General features: G+C 40.1%; 1 protein-coding gene across 1 annotated transcript; it reads left to right on the top strand.

Moving 5' to 3' along the window:
* The first annotated feature begins 4,379 nt into the window (after positions 1-4,379).
* LOC132486980 (olfactory receptor 1361-like) lies at positions 4,380-5,309 on the top strand. Its single transcript, XM_060094520.1, has one exon. The coding sequence runs from the start codon at positions 4,380-4,382 to the stop codon at positions 5,307-5,309; it is 930 nt and encodes a 309-aa protein (XP_059950503.1).
* Positions 5,310-18,085: the final 12,776 nt, after the last annotated feature.

Raw genomic sequence — 18,085 nt, 5'->3', positions numbered from 1 at the left:
CGGATCACAGGCTCCGGACGTGCAGGCTCAGCGGCCATGGCTCACGGGCCCAGCTGCTCCGCGGCATGTGGGATCCTCCCGGAACGGGGAACGAACACATGTCCCCTGCATTGGCAGGCGGACTCTCAACCACTGCGCCACCAGGGAAGCCCTATGTATATATTTTTAACTGATGTATAGTTGATTTACAATGTGATAATTTCTGCTGTACAGCAAAGTGATTCAGTTATATATGCATTTTTTAAATATTCTTTTCCATTATGGTTTATCACAGGATATTGAATATAGTTCCCTGTGTACAAATCAAATTTCTTTGTTGTTTAAACAAAATCTCTGTCATATTTTTTAATTAACTACTTGATCTATCAAATTCTGGGAATCTTATATTAAAGTTCATCATTAAGACATTAATCAACTTCTTTAAAAATTTTTTTAAACCTTTGCCTAACCTATTCCTATTCTACATTGCTTACATTGCTATTGCAAACAGTTGCTACATTGTTTTGTTTGATTTCATAACTGTGATTAAGTTTTATGAATATGTCCTTTGTTATCATAAAATATTCCTCTTTTGTGATTTATGCTTTCAGTTGACTTAATTATTGCTTTGTCTGTAATTAATAATGCCACCAATGTTCTCTAATTTTTGCACTTGCCTAACACATCTTTGCCCAATTTCATATTTGTGTCCTTTCTTTTTTTTAAATTGGTTCTAAAACTCACCTTGTAAAAATTTTGCTGTGTATATGCACACAAATAGAAACTTAAAAATACACATCCAAGTTCCAATAGCCCACAGATATTATTTAGATGACCACATATATAACCCACACCCAGTATTCCCTACCCCCGTCCACAGGCCAGCATTTCTAAGTGGTACCTCTGGTTTCCTATGTCAGGGACACAGCAACTATTACAGAGATTAACTGAGACAGAATTGAGGGTCTGTTCTTAGACATTACTTTCTTACTATAAATTGACAAACCTTTTATTTGAAAGAAGAAAGAGTTCAGAGTCCTAAAGAGTTAAGGATTATACAAAAAGGAGTCAGTGTAGAGCAAAGAATAGAGCTACCATGAATATCTGTGGGCCAAGTTCACTGGCTTCACAATTTTTCTTCAGATCCATTCTGAGCACAGAGCAAGGGACCAAGTATATTTTGTCTGTGACATGGGTGTGAGATGTACTTGATGCAATGGGAAGCAACAAGTCTGAACACTAAACTGATTTCCCCTCAGGCTGAGATATCTGTGTCCAGAGAGGATAGGAACAAAGAACACTTAGTATGTGTGCCTTTAATGAGGAGCTGTGGGGAATCCACCTTAGAGGCACCTGTCTGAATCTAAGTGTTCTCCTCCAGTGAGAAAATCTTTCTGACTCCCCCACTAGCTGTGACTTTCTCATGATTCAGGGTCAAGCAAGGAGCCAGTGGAGACAGGGGTCCCATGATAGCGTCAAGCAAGGAGCCAATGGAGACAGGGGTCCCATGATAGCCTCTCACAGCAGCAGAGCAGCCAGGTAAGAAAATCTGGGAAAGCAGGTGAGGACACAGTTATCTCCCACAGAGACAGATTCACACGGACAAAAACACATACATTTACATTTGGAGAAACACACACTAAATTCTTCAGCATCTCACCAAGTTCAAACGGGAAACATCACCTGGTTTAACATGTACAAGCCTTTCCTCTTTCAGGATGTACCGCCCATTGCAGAATAGAGCAAGCATGTTTCCAAGGTGGAAATAGAAATTTAAGCAGTGGGAAACGAAAGAGGTAACCAAGGGCAGCAGTGCTAAGATCAGTGATGGCAGGCTCTTAGAAATCCTGGCCAAAAGCTCAGAGCCAAGAGCCACCCTCCTTCCTCACAAAAGAGACTCTCTGTCAGACATTCAAGACGCTCCTATTCTGCCCTTAAGCTCCACCGTTTTATTAGTTGCTTCCTTGTGTACCTTCACTGTGGTCTATGACCACATTAGAGAAGTGTCTCAGAGGGAGGTTGCTTGGATGCCACATGGAACCCCACAGAGGGGGTCAGCTTGAGCTGCGGTCCAAGCACTAAGCATCCTCAGTTTTAAGGTCCAGGAACACAAACACTCAATGCTGCAAAACATGAGATGTCTCAGAGACAGTCACAAACTAAAGAGACTCACAAGGGACTAATGTATGAAACCAGGCCCTCTTACCATATTGACTTGGGGGTTGGGGCCAACGATGATTGTACTCCTGGTAGGACTATCTCAGCAAACATTGACAGGAAGTGGCTAACCTTAATGCTGGCAGATCTCTCGACATAGAGTCTGGGTTATTTAGAGCCTGTACACCTGTTTTTGCCTTTGCCAGTTCCCAGACAATAGGAAAAACCCTACACCATCCTGCTATACTTCTTTCACCTTCTACTACCATTTCCATTATGGGAAATAGCTTACAATTAAGACCCTAATATCAACATCTACTCTTTGAAGCACAATGAAAAAATCTGCACAAATATTGTTTTGGTTTTTCCTTGATGCAACCCCTGTACCCCCACTTCTACATTCTACATCCTTTTCCTGAAGTACCTTCTTTCAATAGCTCTGGGTACTGCCAACTACTGCCTTTCTACCTTTTAATTCTGTGATATAATTTATGAGAAAAATGGCTTCAGATCTCAAAATTTTACATTGGTTTTACTAATTTAACTCTCAAAATGCTGGATACTTTATAGTCACCATATTATATACATCCTGCAACCACTCTCCTAAAAGTATTACCTGTGACATCCTTTATCCCAGTCAGTCAAGACATTTAATCTGTACATCTCCTCCCCTGAAATGCCATCTCCTCTCCTCTTTACTATTCGAATACTGTGAATTCTTAGATATTCAAAATTCTCTATCTGACTCTTTCTGCCTGCATTAATTCCTTAAGGCTGGGATTATCACTTGGATATGCCCCCATAACTTGACTTTCTCTATGAATCTCTTTTTCCTCTTCAAAAATAATACCAAATACCAGTGATCCTGTTTTGGCCAGCACAGGGAGAAAGGAAGTCTCTTCACAGAATGCAGTACATAGCAAACTCACTAGCATGCTTAGCTCATCCAAGCCAACATTTGTGAGCTACTGCAATGACATTTTGATTCTATCCAGTTACAACGTTGAGGGAAAACTGCCAGGCAGATCCTTCAATGCCTAGAAGTAGTATAATCCTGAGAAAGTAAGAGAGATCCAGAATGAATTTGAGTGAGTTGTATAAAGTTATTCGGGTAAAAGAACTTATGACTTTAAACAAATAGCTAAATCTCATTGCTTCATTTTTCCGTTCTGCTTAATGAAGCTTGTTATTTTTTAAATTTACATATTTTAAATCTGTAAGAAATGTATGTAAAGCCGGAAGACACTGCCTGGCACTTGGTTATAGTCTCAATAAATGGTTGATAATTGAAACTTGGAAGTAAAACTAGGGAGGAATATAAAGAAAAGGGCATTTCAGCTGTTTCAAGACGATAAATGTTATGCTTTCTTTCAATCTAATCTGTCATCATCTAATTTCTCTGAATCCCAGGTTCTTCATCTCTGATTCTTCTTCTCAGGGTCCTCACTTATGAATGATGGATTACAGAAGTTCCTGGTGGCCTAGTGGTTAGGATTCTAGGCTTTTACTGCTGTGGCCCAGGTTCAGTACCTGGCCAGGGAACTGAGATCCCACAAGCCATGTGAGGCGGCCAAAAATATATATATATATATATATATATATGAATAATATGGATTAAAAGAAATTGTGTATGTGAAAATAACTTGTATATACCAGATATTCATTAACTGTTAGTGAAGTATGAATTAAGCTGCATGAAATCAAAGATAATTAAACACAAATTAAAATTATAGAAATTAACCAGCTATTTATTTCATTAAAACTCGCTTCATAGAATTATCTAATGTGAATTAATTCTCAATGACAAAACAGTATCATAAAAAATTTGCTCCAATGATGACATTATCAATCTCATCTACTTTTATATTTGAAGTGTTATTAATTAAGAAATAAATTTTGGATCTGGTATCATTAAAAAATTGTAATCTCTAAACAATATATGGAGCTTAATTAAATAAATATTTCCTTTTACTTTTTTTTTTTTTTTTTTTTTTTTTTTGCGGTATGCGGGCCTCTCACTGTTGTGGCCTCCCCCGTTGCGGAGCACAGGCTCCGGACGCGCAGGCTCCGGACGCGCAGGCTCAGCGGCCATGGCTCACGGGCCCAGCCGCTCCGCGGCATATGGGATCCTCCCAGACCGGGGCACGAACCCGTATCCCCTGCATCGGCAGGCAGACTCTCAACCACTTGCGCCACCAGGGAGGCCCCCTTTTACTTTTGACCACATATTCTCCCCTGCAGACATGGGCAGAGACAACCAGACTGGAGTCACAGAATTCATTCTCCTGGGACTCTCTGGGCAGTCAGAGCAGGAGGAGGTTCTCTTTGGGCTGTTCTTGTGGATGTACCTGGTCACCCTCATTGGGAACTTTCTCATTGTCTTGGCTATCAGCTGTGACAGTCATATCCAAACATCCATGTACTTCTTCTTGGCCAACCTCTCCTGTGTCGACATCTGCTTTTCATCAGTCACAATCCCCAAGAATCTGGTGAATCACATACTGCGAAGTAAGTCTATCTCTTACATGGAATGTATGACCCAGATCTACTTCTTCATCATTTTCATCAACATGGATGGGTTCCTCCTGAGTGTGATGGCCTATGATGATTATACTTCCATCTGTTGCCCACTCCACTACACCATGATCATGAGGCCCAAACTCTGTGTCCTTCTGGTGGCTGCATCTTGGGTCAGTACAAATCTGCATGCTCTCCTACAGACTCTTCTCATGGTGCAACTCACATTTTGTTCCAACAATGCTGTGTATAACTTTTTCTGTGACCCTTATCCTATTCTAAAACTCTCTTGTTTGAATACCTTTATCAATGACCTGATGGTATTCACTGTGGGTGAACTGATATTTATGATACCATTTACATGTATCATCATTTCATATGATTACATCTTCTCTAATGTACTGAAGATGCCCTCTGCCCATGGAATAAGGAAAGCCCTGTCCACATGTGGATCCCACCTCACTGTGGTCTCCCTCTTCTATGGGGCAATCCTGGGGGTCTATAAGCACCCTTCATCCTCGTACTCAGTGCAAGATGTGGTGACTACTGTCACCTTCACAGTGGTGACTCCCCTCATCAATCTCTTCATCTACAGCTTGAGAAATCATGACATGAAGGGAGCTTTAAGGAAACTAATTTCATATTCTATAATTTAAAACTTTTAGAACTGAGAGGACTCTTGGATAACATACATTTTTTCATTTTACAAACCAAGAAACTGAGTCCCTATAGGTGTAAATTTACCCATGACTATTCCTGTAATTAATGATATGTGATCATGGTCATGCTTTTAAATATGAGGCTGATAGGTGCTCATAAGTCATAAAACCATCAGTTATGTATAAAAAGGTGTGATTTTAAAACACTTATTTTACAGACAACAAAAATTCAGGAAAAGACAGGATTGGGTCCAGCAACCCTATGAGACAGTGGCTACCATATGGTCTGAGAATTTCAGAAAACTTTAGAGTTCGCTCTCCTCAGTGTCACCTGTCCTCTATGGCCTCACATTAGAAGATGTTAAATTTTCCCCAATTTACTGAGTCACAGAAAAGTTACCTTTTCCAGGGCTGTACAACCAGCAATTATTGGTTACAAATGGTCCTGTTACTTTCAGGGTCTTTGGTCATTACTGAATTAGTTAACTTTTCCTCTGTCTTAGGCTCAATTCCTACCCTCACCTCTCACAGCTCAGAACCTACCCCTGCACTATTCTTCCCCCACCACCAATCTAACTTTTTGGTGCTTTATTGCCTGGCATGGGTGTCAGGGATGGGTATCAGAGGGTGGCGAGCCTCAGACAGTAGCTAGAATTCTTCATATAAATCTCGGTATCCCTTCAAATTTAGATGGGCTAAGAGAAGCAGAGGTTCCCTTAATGCTAAACTGTCCAGAGTTACTATAACACCTTAGGAACATGAAAACATGAATTAATTACAGGATTTGGATTAGAACCCAGAACTTCTGACTCCAAGTCCAGAGTTTGTTCCAATCCAAGGAGCAAGTTTCCAGGAGCCCTTGCCTCTTTTCCTACTCTACATTTGAGGGTTCCCACCTCGTCTTCCCTACTGTCCAGAGAGCACTCATCTAAATCTCCAGTGGTCATTCTTCAATAGCCTTCAATTCCTCATTGGCCTTCTCTCCTTTCTCAATCATCTCTACTCTCATGAAAAATCAGTACTCATTGTCCTCACTATCACCTCCTTTCCCACTTGGTCCCAACACTAACCAGCTCTTACCATGAGCACAGCAACAGGCTTATAGTGGTTCTGACTGCCTCCTGCTTCCCCCTACACATATCTGTCCTGCACACAGGATCAGTTTAATCTTCCTAAAACATTGATGGCATCCTGTCAGCCACTCCTTATAGAAATATTGAAGAGGCCAGGATAAATCCAAGTATTACCTTCAAATACAAGGTCAAGATGACTCGGCCCTGAGCCATACTTACAACTTTTTTTGTCATCAACTCACATAATTACATGTTCCACGACTTTCTCCTAATTCTCTTCCTCTTTCTTTCATTCGTCTGCTGAAAGACTCCTTTGATTTTTTTTTTTTTTTTTTTTTGTGGTACACGGGCCTCTCACTGTTGTGGCCTCTCCCATTGTGGAGCACAGGCTCCGGACACGCAGGCTCAGTGGCCGTGGCTCACAGGCCCAGCCGCTCCGTGGCATGTGGGATCTTCCCGGAACAGGGCACGAACCCGTGTCCCTTGCATCGGCAGACGGACTCCCAACCATTGTGCCACCAGGAAAGCCCTCCCTTGATTTTTTAAGACTCTAATAATTGTGCATTCCCCTTAACTCCTTTACTAATTACATCTCACAGACATGTACTGAGCACACAACATAGTTCTTCTTGGATGTAGTAAATGAAATCCCAAATGTATGTTGGTGCCAGTGGGAACCTGACTACATGTGATAAAATCAATGTAGTGTTCTGAACTGTTAAGTTTTATTTTAGAAGTAGTTTAGTGCAAATGTTTAAGATATAATAACATGGACTAATGTTGATGTTTAAGGTTACATGACTCATTTTGGTCTCATCATATTCTTCCTTGCATTACCCATATCTGCATACATGTCTCCTCTGGTTATTACATTACATATTCACTTTGATAAAATACCATATATTATGCATGGGCACATCCCATACAATGCTCCGTAGAGTTTTTGTTCATCCCAAATAATCATGTATTGAAAAATCACTGATGATGTGGTAGGCAAGTCTAATGGTAACCTGGGAAGTGAACATTCGTAGACACAAAAAAATCAGAAGGGTAAAAATTTAAATCTAGGGAACTAAAGTACTGAGAATGTTACTCCAGAACACAGAAAGATTTCACGGCATTCTGGGACCCAAAGAAGCAGCAGGGTTGAATGAAAAGAGTCATGTTTGGGATATAGTTTTATTGCTCATCCCTTTCTCCCTCAACTGTCAGTCAAAAGTTGGCTGTGAGAAGGAGCATGAGGATAGAGAGAAATCAGTGAACTTACAATAGGGTACAAAGTCAAAGGGAAAATCACTCTCTATCTACCTGGTCCCCACTCGTTCACCTCAAGGGAGAAATCATCATTCACCAGACAGAAGATCCTGTCTGAAGGGGAAAAGAAATCTCAGCAGTGTGGTGTTAGCAGAAAGAGGAAAGGCCTCTGTCTTGCTCAGACTGGCTGTGGTGTGAGGTTATATGCTGTTTAATTCTACCAGAGCCTCAAGTCTTTAATCCTCCTACTTCTGGGGACAACCTTCAACTCCATCTTCACTGGCTCCCTGCATTACTTCAACCACTTAAGGGTAATTAAGGGGAAATAAGAAAAGGGGTTTACTCTAGGGTCCAGGTAGAATCAGCCTCTATTGTGGTTTCCTGCATGTGAGAGTCACACATGACATGAAGTGGTCATAAATTAAAGCTCAGCCTCATGCAGGGCTTCGAGTGACCTCTCCCCATAGAAGCGAAGCAGTGCCAGGCTGGCAGAGTCCCCCCTGGGAGCAGCCAGGAAATCAGGATTGTGGCTGGGAATTCACCCTCCATGGCCTGAGTTAGCAGAGGCCAGGCCTGTGCCAGGAGCCTCTTCTCTGCAGCTGGGACTCCCTAAAGACACCACCCCCACTTCACCACAGGCAACTTCCATCTAGCACTAGTTAGCCAACAGGAACAGCTCTTTGTGAGCCAATTAAAACCATTTGGACACAAACCACCTAGAGGAGTGGGAGAGGGTGGGTGGAGGGAGGGAGATGCAAGAGGGAAGAGATATGGGAACATATGTATATGTATAACTGGTTCACTTTGTTATAATGCAGAAACTAACACACTATTGTAAAGGAATTATACTCCAATAAAGATGTTTAAAAACACAACAAAAACAAACAAACAAAAAAACATATGGAGAGAAAAGTTTGGCTTCACCTCACTGATGTTGGAATACAGGCTCATCCTTCTTCCTGGCACATTTCCCCAGATACTGTTCTCCCTGGAGGGAGCAAGGATTGCTCCATGTCACGGCCATTGGAGGTATTTTCAAGTTTCATGGAATCATTTTCCTCTAACTTGTCCTTCAAGTGTCTGTTCCAAGGCCACTGTTTCCATCAGAGTCCAGCACCATCTCTCATGAGCTGAAGAAGCCCTTCCTGCTATTCCCTGGATATTGTAGCCTAGTAGATATCCTTAGTGTTCTGCCTGTAATATCTTGTCTCCTTGTGCTTGAGGGCAGAAAGCTAGGCTTTATATGAACTTTATCTATCACATTGTCAATTGGCCTTCAAGTAGATGACTTTGTTCTCGGCATTGATCTTTTGTCACTTGAATATTGAAAGCTGGCTATGTCTAACTTATGAACTCTGATTCCAAATGAATCTGGTTTTCTAGATTAACTTTTCATTTGTGAGCCACACAGAGGTACACAGTGTATTGCCAAGCCCACCGGCAAAACAGGCCACCTTTTATTCATTCTAAACTTCAGGCATATCCTGTTGCTCGTCAAAAACTACTGGTTCAGGTTCATCATGATTTCTAAATGTGACATACAACTGATATAAAGGCACAAACTTGCCCCTGTATTGTGGGTGGATATATTTGCCAAGAAGGATGTGAGGTTATCTTTGTTGCATGAAAGTAGCTGCAGATGTTCCTTAAGAATTCAGACTTGATGATGCAGATCAAATCCCACAATACAAAGCCATGATTACAACACAAACTCCCTATAGAACCTAAAAAGACCAAAGAACTGCCTAGTGATCCAGTTGTTTCAAGAAATTTCTATCGTAAACAAATTCAGCTTATATCCTTAAAAATTGTCATAATGAAGCCAAAAGTAGTCTCAAGAAATCATATCTAATATAATATTTTGGTAAAGAAATCATTCAAAGCCAAATAGGTAAATAAATTACTCTGACTTTACTACATGAAGTGGGGAGGAGAGGATCAGGAAGGAGGGAACAGGGACAAGGTATAATACTGATGACATTTATATGGTCAGGCCACTCAGGATAGGAGTTTTCTTCCTCTCTGAACATCCCCTGCTCAACCACTGCCTGCTTCCCCTATACCCTACTCACACGACTGAACTTCCTACATGCTTGCCCCAGGCCCAGGCTACTGATTGTCCTTATCAAAGGGGTAGTATGGGTCCTGGTAACTAATGCGCCAAACTGATGTAATTCCCTCTATAACTGGCAATCTACACCCCCTACCATCCATTAAGCCACTGATGTCTCTGTTGCTGACTCCAGGCTTCTTCTTTGGTCTTAAACTGGGCAAATGTAGGCCTTATAGGCCTGCTGGGTGCAGCCCAACAGTTGGCAGAGCCAGCCAGGAGAACAAGGAAACTCCAGTGAGCACTGAGATGTTGGGAAATACTGGATGGTGAATGGAATGTTGCAGGGGTTGTCCACTAGCTTGTGGGGCCTGAAAGTTGTGGGTTTTATCCCGGGGTGGCCGGCCATTCACACGTGGGGTCCAAAAGTTGAGGGGGTAATCCTGAAAGTTGCAGGGGTAGTACTGCAGTGGATGTCTACTAGTATGTGGGACCCTGTAGTGGCTGTGCATGATGAATGGGGGCTGCCAAGAGATCTGGAGAACAATGGCCCCTCATGGCTCTGCTATTGTATCAAAGTGAGCCTTCTGTAATTGGTTAAGCTAGCTCTCTGGAAGGAATTGGTATTTCTCTTCCTGTACCTTTGAGATGTATATGATCTACCTGGGTTCTCAGGAACTTTAATCTAATCATATGTGATCTCTAAGAGTAAATGAACAAAAAGGAGCAAGGATTTTAAAATTCTTTATGGGAATAATTATGTTTTGGGAATGTCTATCTAAAATAGTCTCTCAAGATTTTTGTAACTTGAAACTAAACTAAGTTACATGAAGAGAATTCATTGACTAAGTCATTTCAAAAAAGGTAAAATATTGGAACATTAATTGCTGGGCAGGTCTAAGTTTATCTACTTTTGCCTGCTTAGGAGAATAAGACTAAAGCATTAAGCTTTCCAATCAGGAAATGCACAATTGTTTCTTGGTTTTTGCGAGAGATTAAGGTTTTTAAGGGTTAAGATTATAATCAGTCATAATTCTATTTACTATAACCAAGTTTCTTTATCGTACATTGTGATAATATGTTTAACTGTGACTTTTTAAGTCTTTTGTCTTTTGTAGACAGTTATTGTTGTACTCTGATGCTTTTACAAAAGTGCTTCATCTTCCAGATTCATAGGAACGACTTTTTGACAATAACAGGTCTCTGATAAATTTCAGATTACACTTCAGAACTGGGTAAGAACTTAAATAATCCTAAAGGAAAACCTGATGGCTTCATAAAAAGTTAATGGAAGGATTGGTTACTGAGTGAACTGGTGAATATGGTTATAATATTTATGGGTTTTGTCTGGAAAGTTTTGATCTGTGTTTTCCAGATAGAGGGATGCCCTTCCCCTCAAGTTAGTTGTGACTTACAGCAATTGGGTAAACTACTCCTGAGGGTAGAATTGAAACATTTTTCTTTTCTCTCTGCCCAGTCCCTCCAAAACCTGGGACTCTTGGTTTATGAGCAGCCATATCAGGTGAATGGGAAAGACTGCCTCCTGTCATTTGCACGAATCTTGATATTTGGGATACCTCTAGAAGACAGAAATCCACTGAGGTGGAGGCTTATGGCAGGCTTTTGTCATGGCGTCCCTGGCCTTGAGAGTCCTTTGGGGAATTCAGTCTGAGACTCCTGAGGACTTCTACCTCAGCCAGCTTGAAGGAGCTGATATGGTCAATTGCAAACAAACTAGTTTTGATTTGCTGTGTTTGGTGGAGAGGAGGGTTATTTCAGAGAGAAAAAAGACTATGTTTTAGTGGATGTTAAATTCTACTTCTGTTAGCTAAGGTCTGTATTTATGACAGTTATTGTGTTAACCATGCTTTTGCCCTGGTGTTCTGAATGGAAAGAAAATTATCTGGCGAAATTTTCACAGATTATAACTACTCATGAAATGTGACATTGCTTGCTTTAAGTCTGCTGCTAATAGCACATGTGCAATGCTTCTGTGACAATTGAGTGTAAGTGATAAAATGTATAGCCTATAAAGTGATTCCCCATTAACATATCTCTGAGCCTGTTCATGAGATCAGATTAGTTTTCCTCCAATGTGAATGACTAGGTGAATATAAAGGAGACCTAACAGCGAGGGACATGATCTGAACCTGAGGTAGGAGCCAGCACCCCAGCATTGAGGGATGGATATTTTGAGCATCACTGCTTTCTAACAAGATTTGCAATCAAAAGGGGAAATGATGGAAAATATGCACATATTCAGGTATGTGGGAAGTCAGAGGGCTTATGCATGTATTAACTTAAATTTTACCACCCATTTATGATAAAAACCCTGCAGAAAGTAGGCATAGAGGGAATTTTCCTCAACATAATAAAGGCCATATATGACAAACCCACAACCAACATCGTCCTCAATGGTGAAAAACTGAAAGCATTTCCACTAAGATCAGGAAAAAGACAAGGTTGTCCACTCTCACCACTCTTATTCAGCATAGTTCTGGAAGTTTTAGCCACAGCAATCAGAGAAGAAAACGAAATAAAAGGAATCCAAATCGGAAAAGAAGAAGTAAAGCTGTCACTGTTTGCAGATGATATGGTACTATACATAGAGAATCCTAAAGATGTTACCAGAAAACTACTAGAGCTAAACAATGAGTTTGGTAAAGTAGCAGGATACAAAATTAATGCACAGAAATCTCTGGCATTCCTATACACTAATGATGAAAAATCTGAAAGTAAAATTAAGAAAACACTCCCATTTACCATTGCAACAAAAAGAAAAAAAATATCTAGGAATAAACCTACCTAAGGAGACAAAAGACCTGTATGCAGAAAATTATAAGACACTGATGAAAGAAATTAAAGATGATACAAATAGATGGAGAGATATACCATGTTGTTGGATTGGAATAATCAACATTGTGAAAATGACTCTTCTACCCAAAGCAATCTACAGATTCAATGCAATCCCTATCAGACTACCACTGGCATTTTTCACAGAACTAGAACAAAAAAATTCACAATTTTTATGGAAACACAAAAGACCCCGAATAGCCAAATCAATCTTGAGAACGAAAAATGGAGCTGGAGGAATCAGGCTCCCTGACTTCAGACTATACTACAAAGCTACAGTAATCAAGACAGTATGGTACTGGCCCAAAAACAGAAATATAGATCAATGGAACAGGATAGAAAGCCCAGAGATAAACCCATGCACATATGGTCACCTTATCTTTGATAAAGGAGGCAGGAATATACAGTGGAGAAAGGACAGCCTCTTCAATAATTGGTGCTGGGAAAACTGGACAGGTACATGTCAACGTATGAGATTAGAACACTCCCTACCACCATACACAAAAATAAGCTCAAAATGGATTAAAGATCTAAATGTAAGGCCAGAAACTATCAAACTCTTTGAGGAAAACATAGGCAGAACACTCTATGACATAAACCACAGCAGGATCCTTTTTGACCCACCTCCTAGAGAAATGGAAATAAAAACAAAAACAAACAAATGGGACCTAATGAAACTTCAAAGCTTTGCACAGCAAAGGAAACCATAAAGAAGACCAAAAGACAACCCTCAGAATGGGAGAAAATATTTGCAAATGAAGCAACTTTGTCAGTTGGATTAATCTCCAAAATTTACAAACAACTCATGCAGCTCAATAACAAAAAAGCCAACAACCCAATCCAAAAATGGGCAGAAGACATAAATAGACATTTCTCCAAAGAAGATATACAGACTGCCAACAAACACATGAAAGAATGCTCAACATCATTAATCATTAGAGAAATGCAAATCAAAACTACAAAGAGGTATCATCTCACACCGGTCAAAATGGCCATCAGCAAAAAGTCTAGAAACAATAAATGATGGTGAGGGTGTGGAGAAAAGAGAACACTCTTGCACTGCTGGTGGGAATGTAAATTGATACAGCCACTATGGAGAACAGTTTGTAGGTTCCTTAAAAAACTAAAAATAAACTACCGTATGACCCAGCAATCCCACTACTGGACATATGCCCTGAGAAAGCCATAATTCAAAAAGAGTCATGTACCAAAATGTTCATTGTAGCTCTATTTACAATAGCCAGGAGCTGGAAACAACCTAAGTGTCCATCATCGGATGAATGGATAAAGAAGATGTGGCACATATATACAATGGAATATTACTCAGCCATAAAAGGAAACGAAATTGAGTTACTTGTAGTGAGGTGCATGGATCTAGAGTCTGCCATACAGAGTGAAGTAAGTCAGAAAGAGAAAGACAAATACCATATGCTAACTCATATATATGGAATCTAAGAAAAAAATGTCATGAAGAATGTAGGGGTAAGATGGGAATAAAGAAACAGACCTAGTAGAGAATGGACTTGAGGATATGGGGAGGGGGAAGCGTAAGCTGTGACAAAGTGAGAGAGTGGCATGGACATATATACACTACCAAATGTAAAATAGATAGTGGGAAGCAGCCGCATAGCACAAGGAGATCAGCTTGGTGCTTTGTGACCACCTGGAGGGGTGGGATAGGGAGGGTGGGAGGGAGGGAGATGCAAGAGGGAAGAGATATGGGAGCATATGTATATGTATAATTGATTCACTTTGTTATAAAGCAGAAACTAACACACCATTGTAAAGCAATTATACACCAATAAAGATGTAAAAGAAAAAAACTAAACATAGAATTACCATATGACCCAGCAATCCCAGTACTGGGCACATACCCTGGGAAAACCATAGTGAAAAAGACACATGCACCGCACCCCAATGTTTAATGCAGCACTATTTACAATAGCCAGGTCATGGAAGCAACCTAAATGCCCATCAACAGATGAATGGATAAAGAAGATGTGGTACATATACACAATGGAATATTACTCAGCCATAAAAAGGAATGTAATTGGTTCATTTGTTGAGACGTGGATGAATCTAGAGACTGTCATACAGAGTGAAGTAAGTCAGAAAGAGAAAAACAAATATCACATATTAACGCATGTATGTGGAACTTTGAAAAATGGTACAGATGGACTGGTTTGCAGGGCAGAAATTCAGACACAGATGTAGAGAACAGATGTATGGACACCAGGGGAGGATAGTGGTGGTGGGCAGGGGTGATGTGATGAATTGCGAGATTGGGATTGACATGTATACACTGATGTGTATAAAATGGATGACTAATAAGAACCTGCAGTATATAAAAAAAGTAGTGAGGGAAACTGTGTATGTGGGTAAGGTAGGAGGTCTATGGGAGCTCTCTGTACCTTCCGCTCAGTTTTGCTGTGAAGCTAACACTGATCTAAAAAAGTAAAGTCTACTAAAAATGTTGGTAAAACTGGTTTGGGAGAGAAGATAAAACATGCAATTTAAAACATACTAAGTTTGAGATACCTAAAAGAGACACTTGCTGAGAGGGTGAAAGGGATACTGTTAACTCTGTCAAATAACACTGTTTGGTGTGTTAAATATTGTCATACTATTATTTGGTAGAAAATTTCCTATAAAATACTATGGATACTAAAAAGTTATTTTGATCAAAAAAATCACCTAATTATTTAATAAATAAATTTGTTGTTAATGGCCATTTTACAATATAAGTCCTGGTGACCAGGTATATACTAACCTGTCTTCTTTTCTGTATTAAAAAAGCTAACAAGCACATTATTGTACTATAGTTTTGCAAGATGTTGCCAATGGGGAAACGGTAAAGTATACACAGGAGCCCTGTGTGTTATTTCTGACAACTGCATGTGAATCAGTAATGATCTCAAAATACAGTTTAATGAAAAAAACAATTAACCAAAGAACAAGGGGATGGGTGGTAGGTAATAAGATAAGGAAATCCTTTCTCTTTCTCTGTGAAAGAATTTGACCTTGGAATAGCATTTTAGCTCTGTTCCCCTGGTAACCACCCAAGAAAGTATGTCAACTGTGTTTCTGAACAATCTTATTTATGTTTCTGACTGCCTTGGTAACATGCTCAAAAGATTCATCAGCTGCATCATGAGGCAACATTGCTTAAGATAAAAATGACTCCTGATTGGTAAAGTGTATTTACACTGGGCAAGTCCCTTGCAGGAACCTTGGAAACTAAGCTCTTCTCATAGGCTGTTACAAGATACATTAGATCTGATAGGGCCTAGGGCTTCAAAGCCAACATGAGTCTTGCTTCCTTGTACCTGAGCTATCATCTGAAACATCTGAGGAGACAGCTGCTGAATAGTTGTATGCACCTCTGAAAAGACCACTCCCACTGAAGGGAAATATCTGACAAAGACCAGATGGCACACTGCACTCCTTGTATCTATTCAAAACATAAATGAAACAATAAAATGGTGTGAAGCCAGCTGAAATTATGGCTGCTGGGCCAGAAGATACTTCTGGACACTTGGAGGATGTGGAGGATAATGGCCCCAAAGTTACACCTATCTAATCTTAGCTATATATTCTTGGATAGAAGGTATAAGATCTAAATTTTTCTGTATGTTAAGATGCATGGGTACGTTTATCAATCATAATTTTTTACCTTTACCTCTTGGGACAGAAAATGCTCACTTCAACTTAAAGACTATTCTCAGATTTGTCCTTCTGTGTGGGCCATTGTTACCTGGTGTCTGGAGGCCTTGAGAACACACAGAATCACATGCCTTATGAGCATAGTGCTTTAGACACAGGAGGAAAACTGTAAGGGGTATCTTGAAATCTTTACAAAATATATTCTATGCTAGCAAGATATTAATATGCCACAATTTGCTAAGTCACATTTCTTGGGCTGATGTATTGCTGAGCCAAGAAATGAAAGAAAGTATTAATGTAATGTCATAAATGATGTGAATGAGAATAGAATAAGTGTGGATTACTTGTTAGAACTGGATCAATTTTAAATGTTTCAAAATATGTGCTCCTTAAACCTAGCCAATGATTTGAGTCCTATAGGACAAGATTAGATTTGGGTTTCAATGTTATTAATTGGTATAGGTATAATGATATGCAGTACTGATTACACATACATGTTGTTATGTATTAGACAATTCATTAATTAAACCTCTTATAGGAAAAATTTTAAAGATGATGTAAGGATTGGAACCATGGGGATGACGTGCAGTGTGACCCCTGAAGTCTACTGGTGGTAGAGCAAGCAGTGTGCTTCCAACTGGGGTCATCTGAAGACACAAAGCTGTGCCACAGCTCTGGTACACAGCTGAGCAATGATGAACATAGCATATAGCGAGAATGTAGAGTCTGTGCTCAGGATAAATTTCTTTTTCTTTATTAATTTATTTTATTTTATTTATTTTTGGCTGTGCTGGGTCTTCATTGCTGTGTGCGGGCTTTCTCTAGTTGCAGCGACTGGGGGCTACTCTTCGTGGCAGTGCTCTGGCTTCTCATTGCAGTGGTTTCTCTCGTTGCGGAGCACGGGCTCTAGGCACGCGGGCTTCAGTAGTTGTGGCTTGTGGGCTCTAGAGTGCAGGCTCAGTAGTTGTGGTGCACAGATTTAGTTGCTCCGTGGCCTGTGGGATCTTCCCGGACCAGGGCTGGAACCCGTGTCCCTTGCATTGGCAGGCGGATTCTTAACTACTGTGCTACCAGGGAAGCCCAGGATAAAAGTTCTTTACAGCATGAAATAACTGAACTGAGTTTTATATCAGTTTTGATATGAATTTTATCAATCTGAGTTTGACAAAATTCAGCCAGTCCTTTCAGAGGCATTCCTTACCTACAGAACCATTGTTTGACACACCTAAATTCACCAAGGAATGTTTAGGAGCAGCTAAATTAAGTTACTGTGACCAAAAGGCTAAGGGACAGTTTAAAGCATCTAGAGGTTTAGTAAAGTTTAATTTATGGTTGGGAGAATAAGAAAAATAGCTCTGATGGAGGACATCCCACATCACTGCAATTCCTGACTCCCTTCAGATCTGCTTGTATCCTTTGGTACCAAGTAAATCATATTTCACAGAGACCTTGAAAACTGTGATAGTGACTTGAAAGAGACTTGAGCTGATACTTCACAAAAGAACATATACAAATGGCCCATGAGCACCTGAAAAGGGTCTCAAAATCATTAGTCTTCAGGGAAATACGAACTGAAAGTACAATGAGATGCCATTATATACTCAATAAAAGGCTAAAATGAAAGAGATGACAGTACCAAGTGTTAGTGAACATGTGGGAACTCTCCTACATTGCTCCTGGGAGTGTAAAATGATAAAACCACTTTGGAAAGCTATTTAATAGTTTGTTATAAAGTTAAACGTCACCTACTGTTATGGACTGAATGTTTGTGTTCCTCCCAAAATGCATATGTTGAAGTCCTAACCCCCAGTGGATGGTATTTGAAAATGAGGCTTTTGGGAAGTAATCAGGGCTAGTTGAGGTCATGAGGGTGGGGCCCT

Source organism: Mesoplodon densirostris, chromosome 3 (genome assembly GCF_025265405.1).
Source record: "Mesoplodon densirostris isolate mMesDen1 chromosome 3, mMesDen1 primary haplotype, whole genome shotgun sequence".
Taxonomy (NCBI): Eukaryota; Metazoa; Chordata; class Mammalia; order Artiodactyla; family Ziphiidae; genus Mesoplodon; species Mesoplodon densirostris.
This window is presented reverse-complemented; position numbering and strand designations above follow the sequence as displayed.